We start from the raw sequence: 19467 nt of genomic DNA on the forward strand, positions 1-19467 counted from the left end.
GGCACGAGAGCCCTCTTGGCTCGCTCGTCGCATGCTAGGTCGGCATGCGTCACGGCTGAAGGGATATGAAGTGCCTTATGTTGAAAAGATGTGCCTGTTTCCTGACACTGGTTTGCTCTTGTGTTCTGCTTTAAACACGAATAAAATTGTTCATCGCATCAGCTAGATCTTCACATGCCTTATTTCATTGAAGCCTTTCAAATTTATTTGAGGGGAAAACAAATGCCAGCAGTGGTTAATGATAAGATCAGGGTTTTGAAAATCCCTAAGACAGGTCACTGATTGTGCCAGAGTGCCTGTTAGTCTTCCTGGAAGTTTCTGGTAGAAATTGTCTTTGCTTGTTCTTTTTTTGGGGGCATTCTTGCAGGCACGCGTTTTATAGCAAAACTTGCCAAACATTTGTTCCTTTTCTGCCCCAAACAAATGTACCTTGTCAAAGCAAGGTAGTGTTGTCATCACCCAAACCAAGCATTTGGTTTTAGAAGGGCTTACTTTAAGATACGTGAAGGACTGAAAGAACACATTTAGTAGACGCTCCAGTGGAAGCCCTTGTGTTTGTCAAGTGGCTGGCTTGCTGCCGGTGAGAATATTGGTTTCAGCTTGATCAGTTCACATGGACAGCATAGTGTTAACACAGTTGAGGCAGAGTAAAGTTAGGGTTTTCACCCAAAGTACTCAGCACACAGTTAATACGATGTTGGCAAAACCACCTCAGTCCCTTAAAAATTCTCCATAGACTGTCCTCTTTCACAAGATACAGCTATTGGAGTTGTAGATCGTTCTCCTGCTTATCATGGGCTGTGTAGGATGTCAATTCCCACTCGCGCAATGTAAGCCTGTTTGCTACACAGGGCAGCAACCACTGGCCTCCAAAAGGCTGCTGCACACCCACGCATCTTCCCATTAGTCCCGTTTGCCTTGAGCATCTTCACAAGGGCACAATTTGCAGCCAAAACCATAATTAGTTTGGAGGTTGCAAAAATTGGGATATAAAGAGCATCCTTCTAAGGTTTAGCCTTTTATGTGTTTACCTTGGAAGAATACAACTTCATTTACTTCCTTCATGCTTCTCATGGCCAGACATATTGCTACGGCTCTCTTGTGCACCCGGGGGTGCTGCTGTTCAGCATCACGATCACTTGAGTGTGACACCCCGTTCTGATCCTCCAGAGCTGCCTTGTTTGAGGGCCTTCTCAGGGGACGTCCCTGCTGCTGAGGCAGCTTTGGAACGAGCCTTATCTCACCTACCTTCAGACCCTACAAAGCACGTATCTCACTAGAGGTGCCTCCTCCTCGCCGCTGGCTGGAGGGAATCTGGCCAGCAGACATCCCCATGCCCGCGTGCGGTCCAGACGGCTGGAGGTAGCCGTGCTGAATCCACCCCGGAAACCCCTCCTTGCGACGGGGCCAGGCACCATCCACAGTGACGCAGGGAAGTGCTCCCTCACCTCATGGCCGCGTTTATGGCGTTGATCGGAGAGTCTGCTGTCCCTCGCGCGATCAACTGACCACCCTCTCTGACTTGCAGGTGGTCGCACAGCAAGGCGAGGACTCGGCCCGGACTTTGAGCTGCGGCTGAGCCGTGAAGGTCAACAGGCAGCGCAGCCGAGGTGACCCAGCTCCTCGTTCCACCATCAGGCCATGCTCTGCCCGAGCCGGATGGATGTGGACATTTTCTGCTGGTACGAGCAAACTCCTTCACCCGCTGCAAGGCCTGTTCGCAGGTCTTTGGGTCCTGATTTCCATGTTCCAGGGAGCGCGGGCCTTTCCTCACCCTCGTGTGGGAGTTATCCTGAGGGCTGTGGAACGCGGTGCATCTGCAGCGGCTGAATGTGCCTTACCTGGGGAGGCGGTGAATTGGGGTGGCTGAAGCTGGATGCTGTGTCTGTTCCCTCTAGTGGTTATTTGGAAGAGATGCTTCTCCCTGGTGCCAGCACCCGTCAAGTCCTTTGCAGCTTCCAACAGCTTCCCAAAAGTCCTTTTTTTCTGGGGCACAAGCTTGGAGGGAGGATGGTATTTCATGAGTAGCTGAGGGCATCCTTAGGCTGCACTAGTCATTAATACACCAAGTTAAGATGAGGCTTGTAGACACAGGACTGGAAACTAATGTCCTGAAAAATCACGTTGACAGTGCAGCCGTTGTGAGTGCTCCATTCTGCCCTGGGTCTTCTTTTCAGATGAACCTTCTTTTCAGTTTTCCCTCCCTTTCCAGATAGCAGCACAGGCAAGAAATAATCCCAGCCTATTTTCAACTCCTAGCAGCAGCAGACCCACACATTCAATCTCCTCCCCTCTAGTCTGCAGGCTGCAGCAGATTAATATTGAGATCTCCTAACCCTCCAGAATGGTTTTTGCTGTGCTTTTGTGGCATTTGCTCATTTCTGTGTTTAGAAGTTGGGCTGAATATGGGGAACTTGAACTGAGTGTGAATGTGACCTTTTTTTTCTTTAAGGGACGTTGCCAGGGGGATGAGGATGCAAACATAACTTTCTGGCTCTTTCTTAAAATATTTTGCAGAGGAATCACGGATATTGCAGAGAGTGGAAAAGGGTATTGATTAGGTTGTTTTACCATAGATAAAAATATTCTCTCCTGTAACAGATTAACAAACCACTGATACATATTCTGCCTTCACATTCATAGTAGGATGAATAGAGATTGACCAGAAACTCAGAGAGAGAAGCATAAATGAGTCCTTGGAGTGGAACCTGAAGTGTTTAGTTAAACTGCTCAGCGTATGTATTCCTGGTTTGCTTTTCCTTCTCCACCAGTGGAGGAAAGTCAGCCGTTCTTGTTTTCATTTGTCATAAGCTTGGAGTCTGATTTGCAGTGCGCATAGGGACTTTTGAGGAAAGCTGCTCGTGCCTGTCTTTAGGCAGAGGACGGAAGAGAGCGTGCTGGCAGTGCATCCGCTGCTGTGTAGCTTGGGTGCCAGGAGAAAAAGCAGGTCCTGCTCGTCGGTCCTCCCCAGCTGCGTGGGGCTGCCGCTCCTCTTGTGTCAGATGGAGCGATTGTGCAGGTGCGGGAGGAGTCGGTTGAAGGAGCTGATCCGTCAGAAAACTGCCAAAAGCTGCCAAAAAAGTGACTCACCGTCCATCTCCCTGTGGCTGCACATGGCAGGGCCCTTCAGTGGCAGCCTGAAGTCACTCCTCATTACATGCTGTCTGAAATCACAACCTAAGGATGTGTGTTTCGGATGGGTTTGTGCGGTTGTAGCTGTGGGCTGTAGTGGGGAGGGGCGATCCCGCTGCTGCCGTGCTTCTGGCCAGACCTTTCTGCCCCCTCCCCTGTGACTCCTGCTCCAACCGCAAACAACTCATTTGGAGGGGAAGGGGCGGCTGAAACAGGAGTGGAAAAAAGGCAGAGAGGTGCCTTGAGGGAGAAGAAGAGTACTTGTGCTATGCTGACGCTCCCTCCAGCAAACCTTGTAGCCTGTACGTGGAAATGTTTTTGAAGCCATGTGCCGAAGGGCACCGCGTGTGCCAGGCGTGAGTCCTGTAGCCCTGGGACGTTCGGTTTGTCTCTGCTCAAGGGGGCGATCAAGAGATCCAGGGTGGTGGACCTTAGCTTTGCATAGTCTGCTTGCTTTTAACGACATTTGCCTTTTGTCTTAAATGTGCCTCTGCCCTTCTGGCTGCTGGCATTACCACTCGTACCAGAGTTTTGAGCGCTCCGTCTTTCTGTCTCAGGTGCCTTTGGTGGACTCTTCTCCTCTGCTGCCCCCAGAGCTGTTTGTGTCTTGCCACTGCCGCTGTGCAGTGAGCTGTGCCACCTGCCATCGAGTTCTTGCTGCTCCGCTGGGGATCCGCAGCTGGCGGGGGGGTTGTCTGCCAGGAATCTCACTGTCCTGCTCCCTTTCTGCTCTCCCCTCTGCCCTGGCAGGAGGTGAGCTCAGCTGGTGTTGCTCTGTGTTTGCCTGCGCCTACAGCTTGTCTGTGGCTGAGGCTGGGAGCAGTGTCCCCTGAGCCTGGTTCATGAATCCTAAAGGCTGAGCCACGTAGGGCATCCAGCAGCTTTGGCAGAGTGCAGCGTGCCCTGTAGCATCCGAGCTGTTGTGTTGTGCGCTCTACTAATCACCCCTTATCATATATGGGAAACTAGATTCAATTTCCTTCATGAGGCTGCAAATCCCATTTATCTTCTCAATCCATGTCTCTTTGAACAATTAATCTGCTCTTGCAAAGAGTATTCTAGAAACCAAACGTATCTGTGTCAGGATCCGTCTCGCCCATCCTCAGACCAGGAGACTCTGGAGGTGGACACGTGCGTAGTTGCCTGCATTGCCCGTGGAGAGAGAAAATGGCATCCTGGGGGTATGTTCCAAGTCATTCAAGGTGGCCATTTCAAATAGGTCAGATGAGTGACACCCAGAAAAATTATCTTCTGATTTATTCCATCCTGAGGGCTGTTTGCCTAAAATGCTTCAAAGCATTGTGAACTTCTGAATGCAGTGTTGAGGGCACTGGAAGCATCCTATCTCTGGCTTCAAAAGGAACATATACAGCGCTCTCATTTATTTAGATAGTTGTTGTTCAGGCGTTCATTGGCATCGGGTGTGTAATCCAGCTCCTGAAAGAATGTAGGACTTCAGCTTTGAGCTCTCCACATGTCTCAGTCAGAGATGTGCTACCGAACAGAAGCAGCAAGCACGGTGTTGTCCTCACTGAATCCCAAGAGGCAGTCCCAGTGCAGCAAGGCTTAAGTGACTGTTTGCATTAAGGTCCCCTTTTCTCTCTGCCTCTTGGAGTGAAATAATTCTGCCTTTGACTGGCTATGTGCCCAACCTGCAAGATGAGTGTCACCACTTTAGGGTGGAATGGAGGCATCAAGTGTTTTGTAGATGTGTCATCAAGGAAGAGGAATAAGCTGACTCTTCTGAGTTTAATTTTTTCCTGATTTAGTGTGATGGATATGAGAACAAACTTCGGGGCTCCCAAGCTGTGTACACTGTGCCTGAGGTAACATGACTCTGGGAAGGAGATGGGATCTGGAGCTTTTGGAACAAGATACAAGGAAGAGGAGTTTTGGATTACCCTTCGATGCTTGTGTAGGCAAATACGGAACTGGGACTCATCAGTAGTCACTTAAAATGCAAGTCATTAAAAAGGACATCTTAGCTTAGATACAGAAAGAATAGTAAAATGTGGGAGACACTTCTATTAGAATACAGTCCCTTTGTCCATAATATGAGCTTCCTTGTTCTTTTTTCAGAGGAAGTTGGTGGATTTTGGAAGGAACTCAACCGGCTTTGCATCCTCATGATAGCGGTTTCTCTCCTGGAGACTGCACATCTGATGTCAGGGTGTAATGATGCAAAGAAGAGCCCATATTCCTTTCTCTGTTCTCAAATGTAGTTGTTAGAGAAGGACATAAAGTTACTTTTTTCAGCAGAGACTTTGTCCACAACTTGAATCACCACAGTTTAGTATGTACTGTAGAAGCTGTGTCTTACTCCAGTGATCTGACTGCGAAAGAACAGTTCCTCCGTTGCTCTGTATCTGCACCTAACAGACAAGTGCCAGTGAGGTGACCTCCCATTTTCACCTTCCTTTCTATCAGCAGTGCAATTTCACATTTCTTAGTTGTCATATTTTTCCTCACCCACCAGAAGGTTTCTGGTGAGCTTATGTATCAGTCTGCCAGCTTCAAAAAACCGTCCCTGTTTTTCCCCTCTTTTTCATGTTCACTGCTGATGGGAGAGTTGGGCCCCCTTCATCCACACATTGGCAATGATTCCTTGGTGCCTGCTGATGCAATGCCAGGCCCCACAGCAGTTCAGGTAGGAATGACAAATAGAAATTGGGGCTCGCTCCATGAATTTAAATTTGTCAGCAAAGCTCTGCTTCAGAACATCATCAAAACCGACTGGCAGCTGCTTATAATCAGACTCCCTGCAGGTCAGGATCATTAGGCAGTAAACACTGATGTGCAGAGCTGTGGGGGCTCCAACCTCACACTCTCTAAGCCACATCTTGAAGAAGTTAACAGTGAACTTTGTTAAGCTTTCCGTACCACGTCAGCAGCTTGTAAATTAACCTCCAAACCTTGCCCCTGCTGTGTGAGGTGATAAACTGTGCCTGTTCTGACACAAGGGCTGGATGGTGTGGTTTTCCTTCTGCTCCTGAAGAGGGGAATGAACAGGAGAGACATGGAGCCTGGGAAGGTCTAGGACAACATACCTCTGCTGGTGTTTTTTGCTGGGACACTGGCACTGACTGAAGTCTTTGCAAACGCTGCTGCTCTCGTGGTGCTCAGTGCCGAGATGACCTGTTTGAATGCGGCAGAAGGCTGCAAAGAGAGTATGGAGGCCAGGTCAAAAGTCTAGAAAAGGGGGATTTAAGAATGCAAGATGTTGAGCAAGACTTAGACACCGTGGGGCACCTCCAGGGTTTTATGGCAGGGTGAGGTGGGAAGCGAGAGAACGTCGTCCCTGGAGAACAGGGGAAGGTTGGAGACTGCTCCCGTAGCCAGGGGAGTTCTTGCTTGGGTGTTTAGAGCAGACTTAGTGTCCTTGGTGTAGCAAGGTCTTCTTGCAGCACATTTAGCATGCTGTGCCAGCCTGCAGCGGATTGCGTCACCGAGTCTTGCCCATTATCAAAATTATAGCATGTTCTTCCCTATCAGGGTGGAAGAGATGGTCGGGAGGAGGGGAGTCGTTGCCACCTCAGTGTGGGTTTTCCAGTGTCATGGCTTCCCATCTCTGCCTGCCACAGGGAGCTTCTCTTGGGCCGCGAGCAGACCACACTGGTTGTGGTCTCTGCTAAGCACTGCTTGCTTGCTTGTTGGTGTTGCTGAGCCTGCTCTTATCCTTCCTACTATCGGTTTTAATTAGAAAACTCTACACCCCACAGCTTGGTTTTGTGAGGGATGCCAAAGACGTCACCAAGGAAAGCCAAAGAGGATGACCAGCAAACTTTGTTAATGAGTGGAGGACTAATGAGCTTTTTAATTAGCAGGTGTGCAGGTGCAAGAAGAAGGTGCAGTGAGACATGCACATTGTGACAGCAAAAGCATGCAAAGAGGCATCAGCCAAGCACCTGAAATTGCCTCTGATGGAGCAGGAGCTTCTCGTGCGTCCTTGGGCCTGCTTGTGCTTCCTGCCGGCCAGGCAAACAAGGGCGGCAGCAAGTCAGGTACAATGCCTGAAGCTCTCTTTTGTTTTGGCTTGGAGAAAGATGGGCAGTTCTGCCCAGCTCAGAGCAGCATGGGAGAGCAATGGTGAGCTCTGCGCAGGCAAGCAGAGAAGAGGGAAAGGCCGTTTTGAGTTGCTCTGCGGAGGACAGCTACCTCCAGCTATGGAGCTGCTCCTGGACTCAGGGCTTCCTTCTGATTCTTGAGGTGTGAGCCCTTGAAATCTGCCCGGTGATGACTGGATGCCAGGTTGGTTCCCAATACTGGCACCTCTTTGTGAGCCCAAGACAAGCGTGCTGCCCTTAGGAGATATGGAAGAGTTTGCCTCCAAGAACTGGAGATGGAGACAGACTCTTTGCTTCCACTTGCGCAAGCGTGGCCCCAAACACACAGCATGTTGTGAACATGTGTGGGTTGCAGTGTGATGAACCAGAGCATTGACAGGCTACAGGTGCTGCAACAGGCAGACCCAGGCTGAAAGCTGTCCCAGGCAAGCAATACTGAAAGTCTCTGGGCTGCATTTTACGGAAATGGTTGTACCAGCTATTTCCACATCTCTCTGCAGTCGGAGTTTGCTGTTGAAGGCTGGGATGTGCAAACTCCTGCAAAAGCAGTGCTGCAAGTCCTGTTCAGAAGCACATGTCTAGAAAATAAACTCCTTTGAGAATTACTGTAAAAGGGCTGTGACTGTTCTTAATACAGAAGGAGAAATCTAGCAATATCCTGCTAGGCCTAGAAAGCAGTGCACAGCGCTAGGAGGCATCACTGCGTCCTTCACCTTCAGAGTGCTGCTGGCTTCACACAGCTGAAATAGAAGTGTTTTAACATTCATATAGCCGTGAGGGGGGAAAGGTAGCCAATGTTCAGCACTCTGGGTCTTACGGCATTGGCCTGTCAGTCTTTGTTTTGTCCAGTGTGGATATGCAGTGGTCTTTCATTGAGCCTCCTTACCATTTGGAGATGGTGACATCCTGTACACATTAAACCTGGTATTACACTTACCCCCTGAAGTCCAGTGTGGAGCCCAGTCCCTTAATCCAGTTTGGCCTGATGCAGCTGAACTACCCCATGTGCAGCGTAGCTCTTTGATGCCTCCTTCTTCTGGCACCCTTTGCAGTTCCTCCTTCTGTTTGCTAGTTTTTCTGACATCCAGGAAAGGTTCCTCTGTTGGGGTCCTAGGTGGATACCATGCTCAATTAAATGGGCTGCTCTAATGCTGTGGAAAAGCCATCCAGATTTGTCTCCATTATGTGTCTGATTTGATACAAGGATAGAATTTCTTTCCATGTGCTTATTCTTGCTCAGGATCTCAACTTCTTTCATAGTCAATAACATAAGGCTTTGAGCTGTTATTTTGCATGCTTTCTCCTTTTGTCCATGATATTATTTTAACACCTTCTCCTTGCATTATAGTGAACCTTGACGTACCTGGGATGCAGCCTGTCAGTAATAACCGTACATCGACTGGTGGCATAGAAGCGTCTGGCTGTGGTAGGTAATGATCCCTCTCCTGGCTGCCTTTGCCTCTTGCACTGAAACTGCCAAAATGGATTTCCGCTAAACAAATCACGAGTTCTTCCAATTGCAGCAGTTTGATGCTCCTTGCTTACAGAAAAGACCAAGCGTTTGGCTGCTCCCGTGTCCGCCTGTCGCATGTTTAAGGTGCTGTTCTGGAAGCCGTTTAATTACAGCCTTAGTGAGATGGGCTAAGTTGTCCTCTCTTCTGATGGAGATCTCCCGAGGGCTTCTTTAGTGGCGCTGTCAGATGTTTCTGCATTCCTACGTGGAGCAATTACTTATCCCGTGCATTCTGCCCACCGATTGAGGAGTTCTTCCACAAGATATGATACTCGTTCACGTTCCACGGCGCTTGGTGTTTTCCTCCTGCTTTAGTTTGGCAGCTGGTGGCAGCCAGGGTCATGGTGATCTCAGGAGGGGACCCTTCTTCCAGAATGCTTCTCTCCAACACCACGATCTGTTTAACGGAGGTCTCTGCTGTTCCCGTGGGTGTTTTGTGGCAGTTTAGTCCAGTTCGCATGTAATTCAACCACACTGGTGCCAGGCATTTTGCGGTGCTGGTGCCTGCCGTGGAGCCTTGGCTGTTCATTGACCAGATTGCCGGGGAGAGTAAGTGGCTACTGCTCAGGCACTGTTTCACTGTGCTGAATTGCCCTGAATCCTAAAGGTTCCTCTTTTCCACAGGTGGGCTGACTTTCCCATATGGAGATGCAACCCTGAGAGTCAGCAGGGACGTCTTGACCTTGTAAGTGCTGCATCAACAAGGGCACAGATTGTATTTCCTTGGGCACCCGTTTCTAGCCTGATGTCCTTTCTAGCTGTTTGGGAGATGTGGACAGTTACTCGAGTCTCTTCCGATCTCAGTGCTGTTGGAGCCCCCTCCATCCTCTGAGCACTGCATCGCAGGCCACAGTCCTTAGAGCTCAGAAAGTCGTCTTTCTGGTAGAGGCACCTCTGGACCTGACTTTCTGACTTGACGCCATGATGTCTTCAGCTCAGCCCTCAGACAGAGACGTGCCTTCTCTCAGGGTCCAGATTTCAGAGGTGCCTTTGGTGGCCTCTGTATGTTCCAACCTTGTAATTTCCAGGAGGCTGCTGGTGGGGCCGATTATCTAGCTGGACTTCTCTTCCCTCGTGTGGAATTTGCAGCCACTGCACATTTGTATGGCAGGAACCTGGGTATGGGGAATGGCTTTAATTAGCTTGTGTCTCGGCTGGGACATGGAGGCCTCCAGAACCAAAGAAGTCCCATTGGAAATCACCAGAGCCCCAGGATCAGATACGGGAGGTTGAGTTTAAGGAAAACACCTGCATGGACCAGCAGATTTTTCCTCTAGATTGCTGGTTAGCAAGGCGGAAACAAGCCACAGCGCTGGTCTGGCACCTCCCAAACGCTTAGGAGCGATGGCTCCTCCCTTGGCAGCTTGCTTTCCCCCCCACCCCTTTGCCTTGCATATAAGGCCCCCTCGGAGCAGCCTTGCCACAACACAACCCACTCCAGCGAGGCAGGCAGCAAGCCGCACCTCCAGTTCCAGCACCTCTGCTCTTGAGGAGAGTGAACCAGAAGACCTTCAGCATGGGTAAGAGAGACTCTGCAGCCTCCCCGCAGCCCACAGCAGCTCCAAGGCTCGTAGCTCCCTCCTGGGTCTGGCTCCAGCCACCGCCTGGAGGCTGCGGACATCCCACCTTGAAGCTGAGTCCCACCTGGGGACTGGTAGGTTTGTTCCTCTGCAGCGCTGCAGGAAGGAGAGAGGGGAGAGGTGGGACTGAAGCTGGGCATTTTGTCCCACTGGTGCTAAAGGTTTCCTTTGTCTCACTACGGATGTGCTTCCGGGGGCTTCTTTTTGCCTTGAAAAGCTACTTCCCTGTGGCTGTAGCATCCGTGGTGAGGGGAGCCTCCCCTTCTGCTGGGGAATCGTCAGGGAGACAAGGAAACAGACTTATTTTCCAGGCTAGACCTTCAGTACTGACGTGGTTCTCGGTGGAAGCTCTCTCTCCTTCACTGCTGATAGGGAGGGGATCAGTGAGGGGCTCAGAGGATGCAGAAGGGAACTGAGCGGTGGTTTGATCTGTGGTAGCCTCAGTGGCACTGCAGGGAGGATTCCTCTCCTGGATCTGAGATTTTTTACTGCCATAACAAAAAGAAGCTGCTGGTCTCGGAGCTCCCCGTTGACAGCTGGGGTGGGAGAAGGTCCATCGAGTGGGACAGAGTCTTCTGCCTAGGCACCTTTGCAGGATGTGGACGTTTCTCATTTTATTCCTCTCTTTTTCTCAAATCAGACAGATGCAGAGCTCAGTGCTACGAGTACCCCACCTGCCCGGATGCTGTGAAAGGCAAGTCCTCTTGAGCGTGTTTCGGAATGGGGGTGTTTGGGAAAGAGCTCTGTGTTAGCGGAGACCACCATTAAGTGACTGCGTATGCTGAGAGTCCCTTCCCCCAAGGGCAGAAAGCTGTAAGTACGTGGAGAGCCACTTTTGCTGGTCTCTCACCTCTGGGTCAGTAACGCAACAGGGTTGGACAGTTGACGGTGACCAAGGAGGAAGGTCGTAGCATCCAGACACATAAGTTCAGTCCTATCTGAGAGTCTGTTGAAGCTTTTCTTTTCCTTTCTGGCTGGTTCATGGCATGTTTTAACAGAAGCTTTCTATGTACCCAGTTCCTAGAGAGGAGGTTGCCTACGTGACCTGCACCTACAGGGAGACATGCACCGACCAGCCCGACTTCCTGGCCACCGTTGATCTCAACCCCAGATCTCCATGTTATGGCCAGGTACCTGTGTCTCAGCTGGGCTTTTATTGGGCTGGTGACGAGCCGCTGGCTCCGTGCTTCGTAGTGCCCCCAGATCCAGGACATTTACTCTTTTTTGCTGGGGAAAATCAGATTGCTTGATAGCCACTCTGTCATGCAGGCTGTCCGTTTATTCCTTGCACCTTCTCATCTTCCGCTGTCTTTCTGTCTCATCCACCTTGGCTTGACTCTTACCCCCCGCCTATTCACGTCCTGCCAAGACCTGTCTGGGAAACCCCTTGTGAGTTTTGTCATGGCAGGTCTACTTCTTGCTTCTCCACTGGTGTTATGCGTCAGATAGGGATGCTGTCTGCTAGGAATCTCACCTTCCTGCTCTCTTTCCACCTTCCCCTGTATGCCTGGCTCTAGTTGAATCATCTCCATCTCTGTGTCCTGGGGACAAGTCGGCTCTGACTCACTTCCCAACTCACTTCCAGAGCATCTCGGTGCTGCTAGTGAGCTTTTGAGCACGTGCTCTGAATCACCCTGTCCGTGGCTGCTCAGCATGGAAAGTGGTCTCTAGTGACGCAGGTGGTTTAGGGTATCCAGCACTTCTGCAGAGCTCAGCATGTTTCTGTTGTGCTGCAATGTCGGAGATGTTCTGTTCTGCGCTGTACCAACCTGTCTGCTGTCATCCTAAGTGGGAAATCGGCATTTACCTGTCTCTGAAGGCCGCAAAGACAGATTATCTACATCAAGGGTGTGTATATGACCCGATTAGTCCATTCCTACAAGAGCCTAGGAGAAAATGCACTTTAAAGCCAATACAGGCTTCTGAAAGTTTGTAAAACATTTTGAGCTCCATTCTTAGCAGGAGTTTGCAGAGCAACGCACCAGTTTTGTCAAGCCGATAATCGTAATTTCTTCATACACATGATGTTCTGAATTTCAGTGGCATGGCGTGAGGCACATTCTTGAAAGAATCACCCGCACACGTCTCAGCTGCACGCAGTACCCTAACAAAGAGCAGCGGCCGGTGCGAGGAGCAGTGTTCTCCTCCCTGAGTCTCTAGAGGCAGTCCCAGCTGCAGTCAGATGGAGGCTACCAGGGCAGAAGTATCTGCCAGCATTAGGGTCCCCACCTCTCCCTGCCTCCCCGAGTGAACCCTAACTCTACCTTGACTGCCTAGGTGATCCACCGCCTGCCCATGCCCAACCTCAAAGACGAGCTGCATTCCTCGGGGTGGAGCGCTGGCTGCACCTGCTTTGACAATATCACAACGAAAAGGAACAAGCTGATTCTTCCCTGTTTGATTTCTTCCCGCATTTACGTGGTGGATGTGGGTTCGCAGTGCCGGGCTCCCAGGCTGTGTAAGGTATGCTTGAGGTGATTCAAAGGCAAGTTTCTGGGAAGGAGTTGGGAACTGGTGCTTCTGGAACAATACCCAGGGAAGAAGGGTTCTCTCTTCATCTTCTCTTCCACCCTGATTTTAGAGAGCTGGGTCACGTTTCCCTCTCGGCTCTCTCCTTTTCAGAGCAAGGAAGGCTCCAACCATCGTTGCGTTTCTTTCTCGGTGCCTGTTGCGTTCAGAGAGAGTCTAATACCTGGAAGTCACGCCACAGACAGACAAGCTGTTAGGAGTTAGGTGTTGCTGCGTTCTTGTTGTGCGTGGAGAGGGGAGCTCAGGGGCTGCTGTGCTCCTCTGCAAGGAGGAGCAGGGCCTAGCAAGCGCGAGTTCTTGGGAAGAAAGCCCCTGCAGGCATCAGAGATTTTCAGAAGTCTCCGATGGCCAAAGGCTCTGCCGGGGCGTGTGCAATGAGCTGAGCAGTCGGGGGCTGAAGTATGTGTGTGTCAACTTTTTTCAGATGATTGAGCCAGTGGATGTCTTCTGGAAGTGCAACAAGGGATACCTCAATGTACCTCGCAGCCTGCCCAGTGGTGATATTCTCATTGCCAACGTGGGAGATCCGTCTGGCAATGGAAAAGGTACATTTTCCTGTAATCATTCCAGTAATCATTCCTATTAGAAAAATAACAAGCTTAAAAACTGCAGACTTCTAGAGTTTCAAACAGCAAAGTTGAGATACTTGTTCAGAAGTCCCAATCCTTCCGTGCTGGTGTAAGCCCAGTAATCACCCACAAGCCTGAGGTGCAGAGTGGGGACATGAAGGCACGTGTTAGAGGAAAAGCCGGTCCCTTCCACACATGCAGGCACTCAGTCTACCTGTCTTAGCGTGTCTTAGCATGTCTTGTTCATCCATGACTGCTTGAGAACGGGGAGGTGGGGTGAGCGCTGCCAACACAGGTAACTGGCCACTGAAAACGCTGAAGTGAATGTTAAGTTGGGATCATTTTTGGCCCCCAAAACTTCTGCTTAGCACGTGTAGGAATCTACAAACGCATCTCTCTACCCAACAAAGAGCTGCAGAGTCTTTGCAGCTAAGTATCTCAAGGTCTGAAGTACTTTGAAGATCTTGGCTGTTTAAGATAGGCTAATGCACAAAGCATGTTTCCTGTTTAGAAGTGGAGTATGTGATTTGTCACGCATCTCCTTTTTGGATCACAGGTGGATTTATTGTGCTGGATGGGGAGAACTTTGAGCTGAAGGGGAACTGGGAAAACGAGTGTGAGACCCCCTGCACTGGATACGACTTCTGGTACCAGCCACGCCACAATGTTCTGATCAGCTCTGCTGGATTCGTGCTAAAATGTGCGGGATATGGATTTAATCCCGATTACTTGAAGAAAGGTGAGGGAATACGGATGCCGGTGGTCAGCCAGAACTCAGCAAGGTGGTGGGAGGGTGTCGATGCGGTCAGAGAGAGGGGACAGGAAGATTGCTCCCCGAACGGCCCATTTTACAGGCACTGCTACAGGACGTGCGGCGTCTGGCCTTTAGACAGGCTGGTCCCTGTCTTTTTCCCACTGCTCCCTAAATCACTGCAGTTTCTCTGCTACTTCTGGCTAGACGCTGCCACGGCTGTCCCTGTCCCTGTCTGGGGAGGGATGAGTCTCCGTGGGTAGCCCCCTCTTTTCTGACTTGGTTTTCCTTTTCCTCAGGGGTCTTTGGGCGCCACCTGAACGTGTGGAACTTGTCCTGCCGCACCCTCACCCAGTGCTTTGACCTGGGGGAGGACTCTTTGCCCCTGAGCGTTAAATTCCTCCACAACCCCGATGCTGCCGAGGGATACGTCAGCTGCGCCCTGAGTGGCGTCGTCTACCGCTTCTACAAGTGCGAGGCAAGTATTCTGCCAGCAGCCAGGGGAGACCTGGGTCTCCCCAAAGAAATTTGGGGTAGCAGAGAGAAAGGAGGCGGCGTGTGGAGAGGGCAGCATCCAGACCCTGCTTTGGACGTGTATGCTAGAATGAGAGGAGTCTGTTCTTCCGCTGAGCGTAAAGGGAGCCCATCGTGACCAGCTGGGATGAACATCTGGGGGGTTAATTTGAGTGAGGAAGGCCAGCCTCGCTGTTGGTATGAGATGGTGCTCTCCTTCATTGTGTCTGCTCGTAGAAGCTGGGCGCAGTGGTAGCCTTCCTCAGGCAGCTTTGCCTGGCTGTGCAAGCGTGTGAGCACAGGGAGCGCTCCTGCCTGAGCAGCCAGGAACGCTCATGGTGCCGTGCCTGTGTTTCTTGTGCAGAGAGACAACTGGGCAGTAGAAGAGGTGATTCGGATACCGGCCAAGGAAGTGACGGGATGGATTATGCCCAAGATGCCAGGTTCGTGTGCCCCGAGGTGGTGTTTCCTTTGTCCTCCCAGAGCATTGTGTTGTGCGGCTTGGCAAGGCCCACTGCCGACCCTCAAAGCCTTGCTGCGTAAACACGACGGAAGGCTTGTCGGAGGGGCTGAGGGGCTGTGCACCCCGCCCCAGGAAGACACCGCTGCCCCGGCTGGAGCCTGTGCACTTGGGCAGGTCTGCTGTGCTGGAGGCATGACATAGAGAATGGCAGGGAGAGATGCGAGCTGGGGCTCGAGGCAAGGCACGTTTTCTGTTGACGCTGCCTTCTCTGGAGCTCTTTGTTTCTGTGCCCTAGCCTTCACAGTCGACCTCATCATCTCAACGGATGACAGGTACCTGTATCTCAGCAACTGGCTGCACGGAGACATCCGCCAATATGAGCTCTCCAAAACCTGCAAGCCCAGGCTGGTGGGACAGGTAAGGCAGGAGCAGAAGGGCTTGCACTGTTGGGTTCCTTAGCAGGACGCGGTGGTGGTTAGATGACAAGGCAACCTGTCTCCCACTGCCTCGCTTACAGGTGTTTGTGGGAGGCAGTATCCTCAGAGGCGGACCCGTGGCTGTGTGTAGAGACGAAGAGCTGAAGTGCCAGCCGGAGCCCTTGGTGATCAAGGTGAGTTCCGCGTCCTCTTTGCCCTCTGGTGTCCCGTGGACTTTGGCTCTGCTCTGCTCATTCTCTGCCCAGGGTTTCTGGGGTAGGTAGGTCTCCATTGCAGTGGCCCGTGTGTCCGCAGCATCTGGTAGCTTGCCTGCGTTAGGAGGGGAGGCAGCCGCTCTGCTCTGCTCCCCTGCCCCTGCTTGTGCTTGGCTGCTGAAAGAAAGAAGCCAGTAACATGACTGCTGTCTGTTGTGCCTTCAGTGCAAGAGAGTGTACGGCGGCCCTAGCAGGATGCAGCTCAGCGTGGACGGCAAGAGGCTGTACGTCACCAACTCCTTCTACAGCACGTGGGACAAGCAGTTCTACCCGAATGTGGTCAAGTAAGAAAAGTTTGGGAAGAACGGGGCCTCTTTTGGATGGCGCCTCTGCTAGAAACGGGAACGGCGCCTCATGTGGGGGGCTACAAGGGCACGTTTGCGATTGCAGGGGGACAGATTTTCCTAACATCATCCCCGCAGCTTCCTCACGTTGAATTCACGTGCAGTTGACTCGCAAACCTCTCTGGCTGGGCAAGGTGCAGCTGCTGCCTGTGTGGAGCTGCAGCGCCAGGGTTTTGCTTGGGAGGGCATAAGTGTTTCAGTGTGAAAGGTGGAGTGAATCCATCTGTGCATCTCTGAGAGCCAGGCCTCGTCTCTGCTACAGCATCTCCCAGTGTACCCAGCAGAGACGTTTTGATTTAGCAAAGCGGACGGTGACCTCCAACACAAAGGCAAGCTCCAGCCTGCCTGTCACATCGTGCCTAGCGGTTTACTCACGTCCGTTGAGAATTCAGGAAAAAAATGTGAGCGCTGGTGTATGCCACGACTGAAACGGCCTCCGCTCCCTTCCCCCTGTAGAAGACCAGATGTTAAGGAGAAAGCCTCTTCCTGGACGATACAGAACAGGAGGGTGACGGCAGGATCTCTGGAACGTGGTTTGCTTGTCTGTAACAGCTGTGCTCCTGTCCCCTCGCAGGGAAGGCTCTGTCATGCTCCAGATTGATGTGGACACTGAGCAAGGAGGCCTGACCGTGAACAAGAACTTCCTGGTGGATTTTGGAAAGGAGCCCAACGGGCCTTGCCTTGCCAAAGACATCCACTTCGCTTGTGGGGATTCCACCTCCGATATCTTCGCCTAGGCGCCATGTGAAAGACTCCCTTCTTCTCTCTCTTCTGTAGTGCAGCCATTAAGAAAGACCGTAGGGTAATTGGGTTTGGGGGTCCCCAGTCACTCCCCAGCTGGAGTCTAGATTTCTGCTAACCTGAGCTACGGAAGCTCTGCCTTATTGCGAGGGTTTGGTTCAGGCAGACCAGTGAACGACGACACATGGCATGTTTTCAGTGCAAAGCAATCCCTGGGCGTGATTCACAGAGCAGAGCCCAGGGCGATTGCTCACATACAGAGATGTGCAGTACGCACCGTGCCTTTTGGCAGATATCTGCATACCCACCGTGCCTCGCTTCATTGCTACAGGCCTTTCGGACACCTGCCTTGATGTCCCCAGCCTGTTAGCTATTGCTGTCAGTACCAGAGCCGGTAGCAAGGTGTGGAACTCTCAGTTATGATTCAGAGCTTGTTCACCCTTGAAAGCTAAGGCAAAAGAAAGTGAAGTGCCCAGTTCGTCTGAGTTACTGTTCTTCAGCCAGGTCATTCCTGGATAGTCTTCCCCTGGCACGAGAGCCCTCTTGGCTCGCTCGTCGCATGCTAGGTCGGCATGCGTCACGGCTGAAGGGATATGAAGTGCCTTATGTTGAAAAGATGTGCCTGTTTCCTGACACTGGTTTGCTCTTGTGTTCTGCTTTAAACACGAATAAAATTGTTCATCGCATCAGCTAGATCTTCACATGCCTTATTTCATTGAAGCCTTTCAAATTTATTTGAGGGGAAAACAAATGCCAGCAGTGGTTAATGATAAGATCAGGGTTTTGAAAATCCCTAAGACAGGTCACTGATTGTGCCAGAGTGCCTGTTAGTCTTCCTGGAAGTTTCTGGTAGAAATTGTCTTTGCTTGTTCTTTTTTTGGGGGCATTCTTACAGGCACGCGTTTTATAGCAAAACTTGCCAAACATTTGTTCCTTTTCTGCCCCAAACAAATGTACCTTGTCAAAGCAAGGTAGTGTTGTCATCACCCAAACCAAGCATTTGGTTTTAGAAGGGCTTACTTTAAGATACGTGAAGGACTGAAAGAACACATTTAGTAGACGCTCCAGTGGAAGCCCTTGTGTTTGTCAAGTGGCTGGCTTGCTGCCGGTGAGAATATTGGTTTCAGCTTGATCAGTTCACATGGACAGCATAGTGTTAACACAGTTGAGGCAGAGTAAAGTTAGGGTTTTCACCCAAAGTACTCAGCACACAGTTAATACGATGTTGGCAAAACCACCTCAGTCCCTTAAAAATTCTCCATAGACTGTCCTCTTTCACAAGATACAGCTATTGGAGTTGTAGATCGTTCTCCTGCTTATCATGGGCTGTGTAGGATGTCAATTCCCACTCGCGCAATGTAAGCCTGTTTGCTACACAGGGCAGCAACCACTGGCCTCCAAAAGGCTGCTGCACACCCACGCATCTTCCCATTAGTCCCGTTTGCCTTGAGCATCTTCACAAGGGCACAATTTGCAGCCAAAACCATAATTAGTTTGGAGGTTGCAAAAATTGGGATATAAAGAGCATCCTTCTAAGGTTTAGCCTTTTATGTGTTTACCTTGGAAGAATACAACTTCATTTACTTCCTTCATGCTTCTCATGGCCAGACATATTGCTACGGCTCTCTTGTGCACCCGGGGGTGCTGCTGTTCAGCATCACGATCACTTGAGTGTGACACCCCGTTCTGATCCTCCAGAGCTGCCTTGTTTGAGGGCCTTCTCAGGGGACGTCCCTGCTGCTGAGGCAGCTTTGGAACGAGCCTTATCTCACCTACCTTCAGACCCTACAAAGCACGTATCTCACTAGAGGTGCCTCCTCCTCGCCGCTGGCTGGAGGGAATCTGGCCAGCAGACATCCCCATGCCCGCGTGCGGTCCAGACGGCTGGAGGTAGCCGTGCTGAATCCACCCCGGAAACCCCTCCTTGCGACGGGGCCAGGCACCATCCACAGTGACGCAGGGAAGTGCTCCCTCACCTCATGGCCGCGTTTATGGCGTTGATCGGAGAGTCTGCTGTCCCTCGCGCGATCAACTGACCACCCTCTCTGACTTGCAGGTGGTCGCACAGCAAGGCGAGGACTCGGCCCGGACTTTGAGCTGCGGCTGAGCCGTGAAGGTCAACAGGCAGCGCAGCCGAGGTGACCCAGCTCCTCGTTCCACCATCAGGCCATGCTCTGCCCGAGCCGGATGGATGTGGACATTTTCTGCTGGTACGAGCAAACTCCTTCACCCGCTGCAAGGCCTGTTCGCAGGTCTTTGGGTCCTGATTTCCATGTTCCAGGGAGCGCGGGCCTTTCCTCACCCTCGTGTGGGAGTTATCCTGAGGGCTGTGGAACGCGGTGCATCTGCAGCGGCTGAATGTGCCTTACCTGGGGAGGCGGTGAATTGGGGTGGCTGAAGCTGGATGCTGTGTCTGTTCCCTCTAGTGGTTATTTGGAAGAGATGCTTCTCCCTGGTGCCAGCACCCGTCAAGTCCTTCGCAGCTTCCAACAGATCTCCTAGACCATGAGGACAGACACCCCTGGCATCACCCCTCTTCCCTAAGGGAAGTAACACTCTTATGGCAAACTTGCTGAA

The 19467-nt window shown here is 51.4% G+C and overlaps 1 protein-coding gene across 1 annotated transcript; it reads left to right on the forward strand.

The window, feature by feature from the left end:
* The first annotated feature begins 11281 nt into the window (after positions 1-11281).
* LOC142420829 (methanethiol oxidase-like) lies at positions 11282-17564 on the forward strand. The gene is made up of 10 exons (XM_075525111.1): positions 11282-11419; positions 12567-12752; positions 13243-13363; positions 13944-14126; positions 14438-14620; positions 15020-15094; positions 15410-15531; positions 15632-15724; positions 15971-16089; positions 16724-17564. The coding sequence occupies exons 1-10, from the start codon at positions 11297-11299 to the stop codon at positions 16884-16886; spliced, it is 1368 nt and encodes a 455-aa protein (XP_075381226.1). The 5' UTR covers positions 11282-11296; the 3' UTR covers positions 16887-17564.
* The last annotated feature ends 1903 nt before the right edge of the window (positions 17565-19467 follow it).

This window comes from Mycteria americana, chromosome 25, assembly GCF_035582795.1.
Source record: "Mycteria americana isolate JAX WOST 10 ecotype Jacksonville Zoo and Gardens chromosome 25, USCA_MyAme_1.0, whole genome shotgun sequence".
Classification (NCBI taxonomy): domain Eukaryota; kingdom Metazoa; phylum Chordata; class Aves; order Ciconiiformes; family Ciconiidae; genus Mycteria; species Mycteria americana.

Coding starts and splice junctions, on each gene's coding strand:
- LOC142420829 (XM_075525111.1), top strand. CDS start 11,297: ATGTACCCAGTTCCTAGAGAGGAGGTTGCCTACGTGACCTGCACCTAC. Junction 12,753..13,242: donor GGGCTCCCAGGCTGTGTAAG/GTATGCTTGAGG, acceptor AACTTTTTTCAG/ATGATTGAGCCAGTGGATGT. Junction 15,095..15,409: donor GATTATGCCCAAGATGCCAG/GTTCGTGTGCCC, acceptor TCTGTGCCCTAG/CCTTCACAGTCGACCTCATC.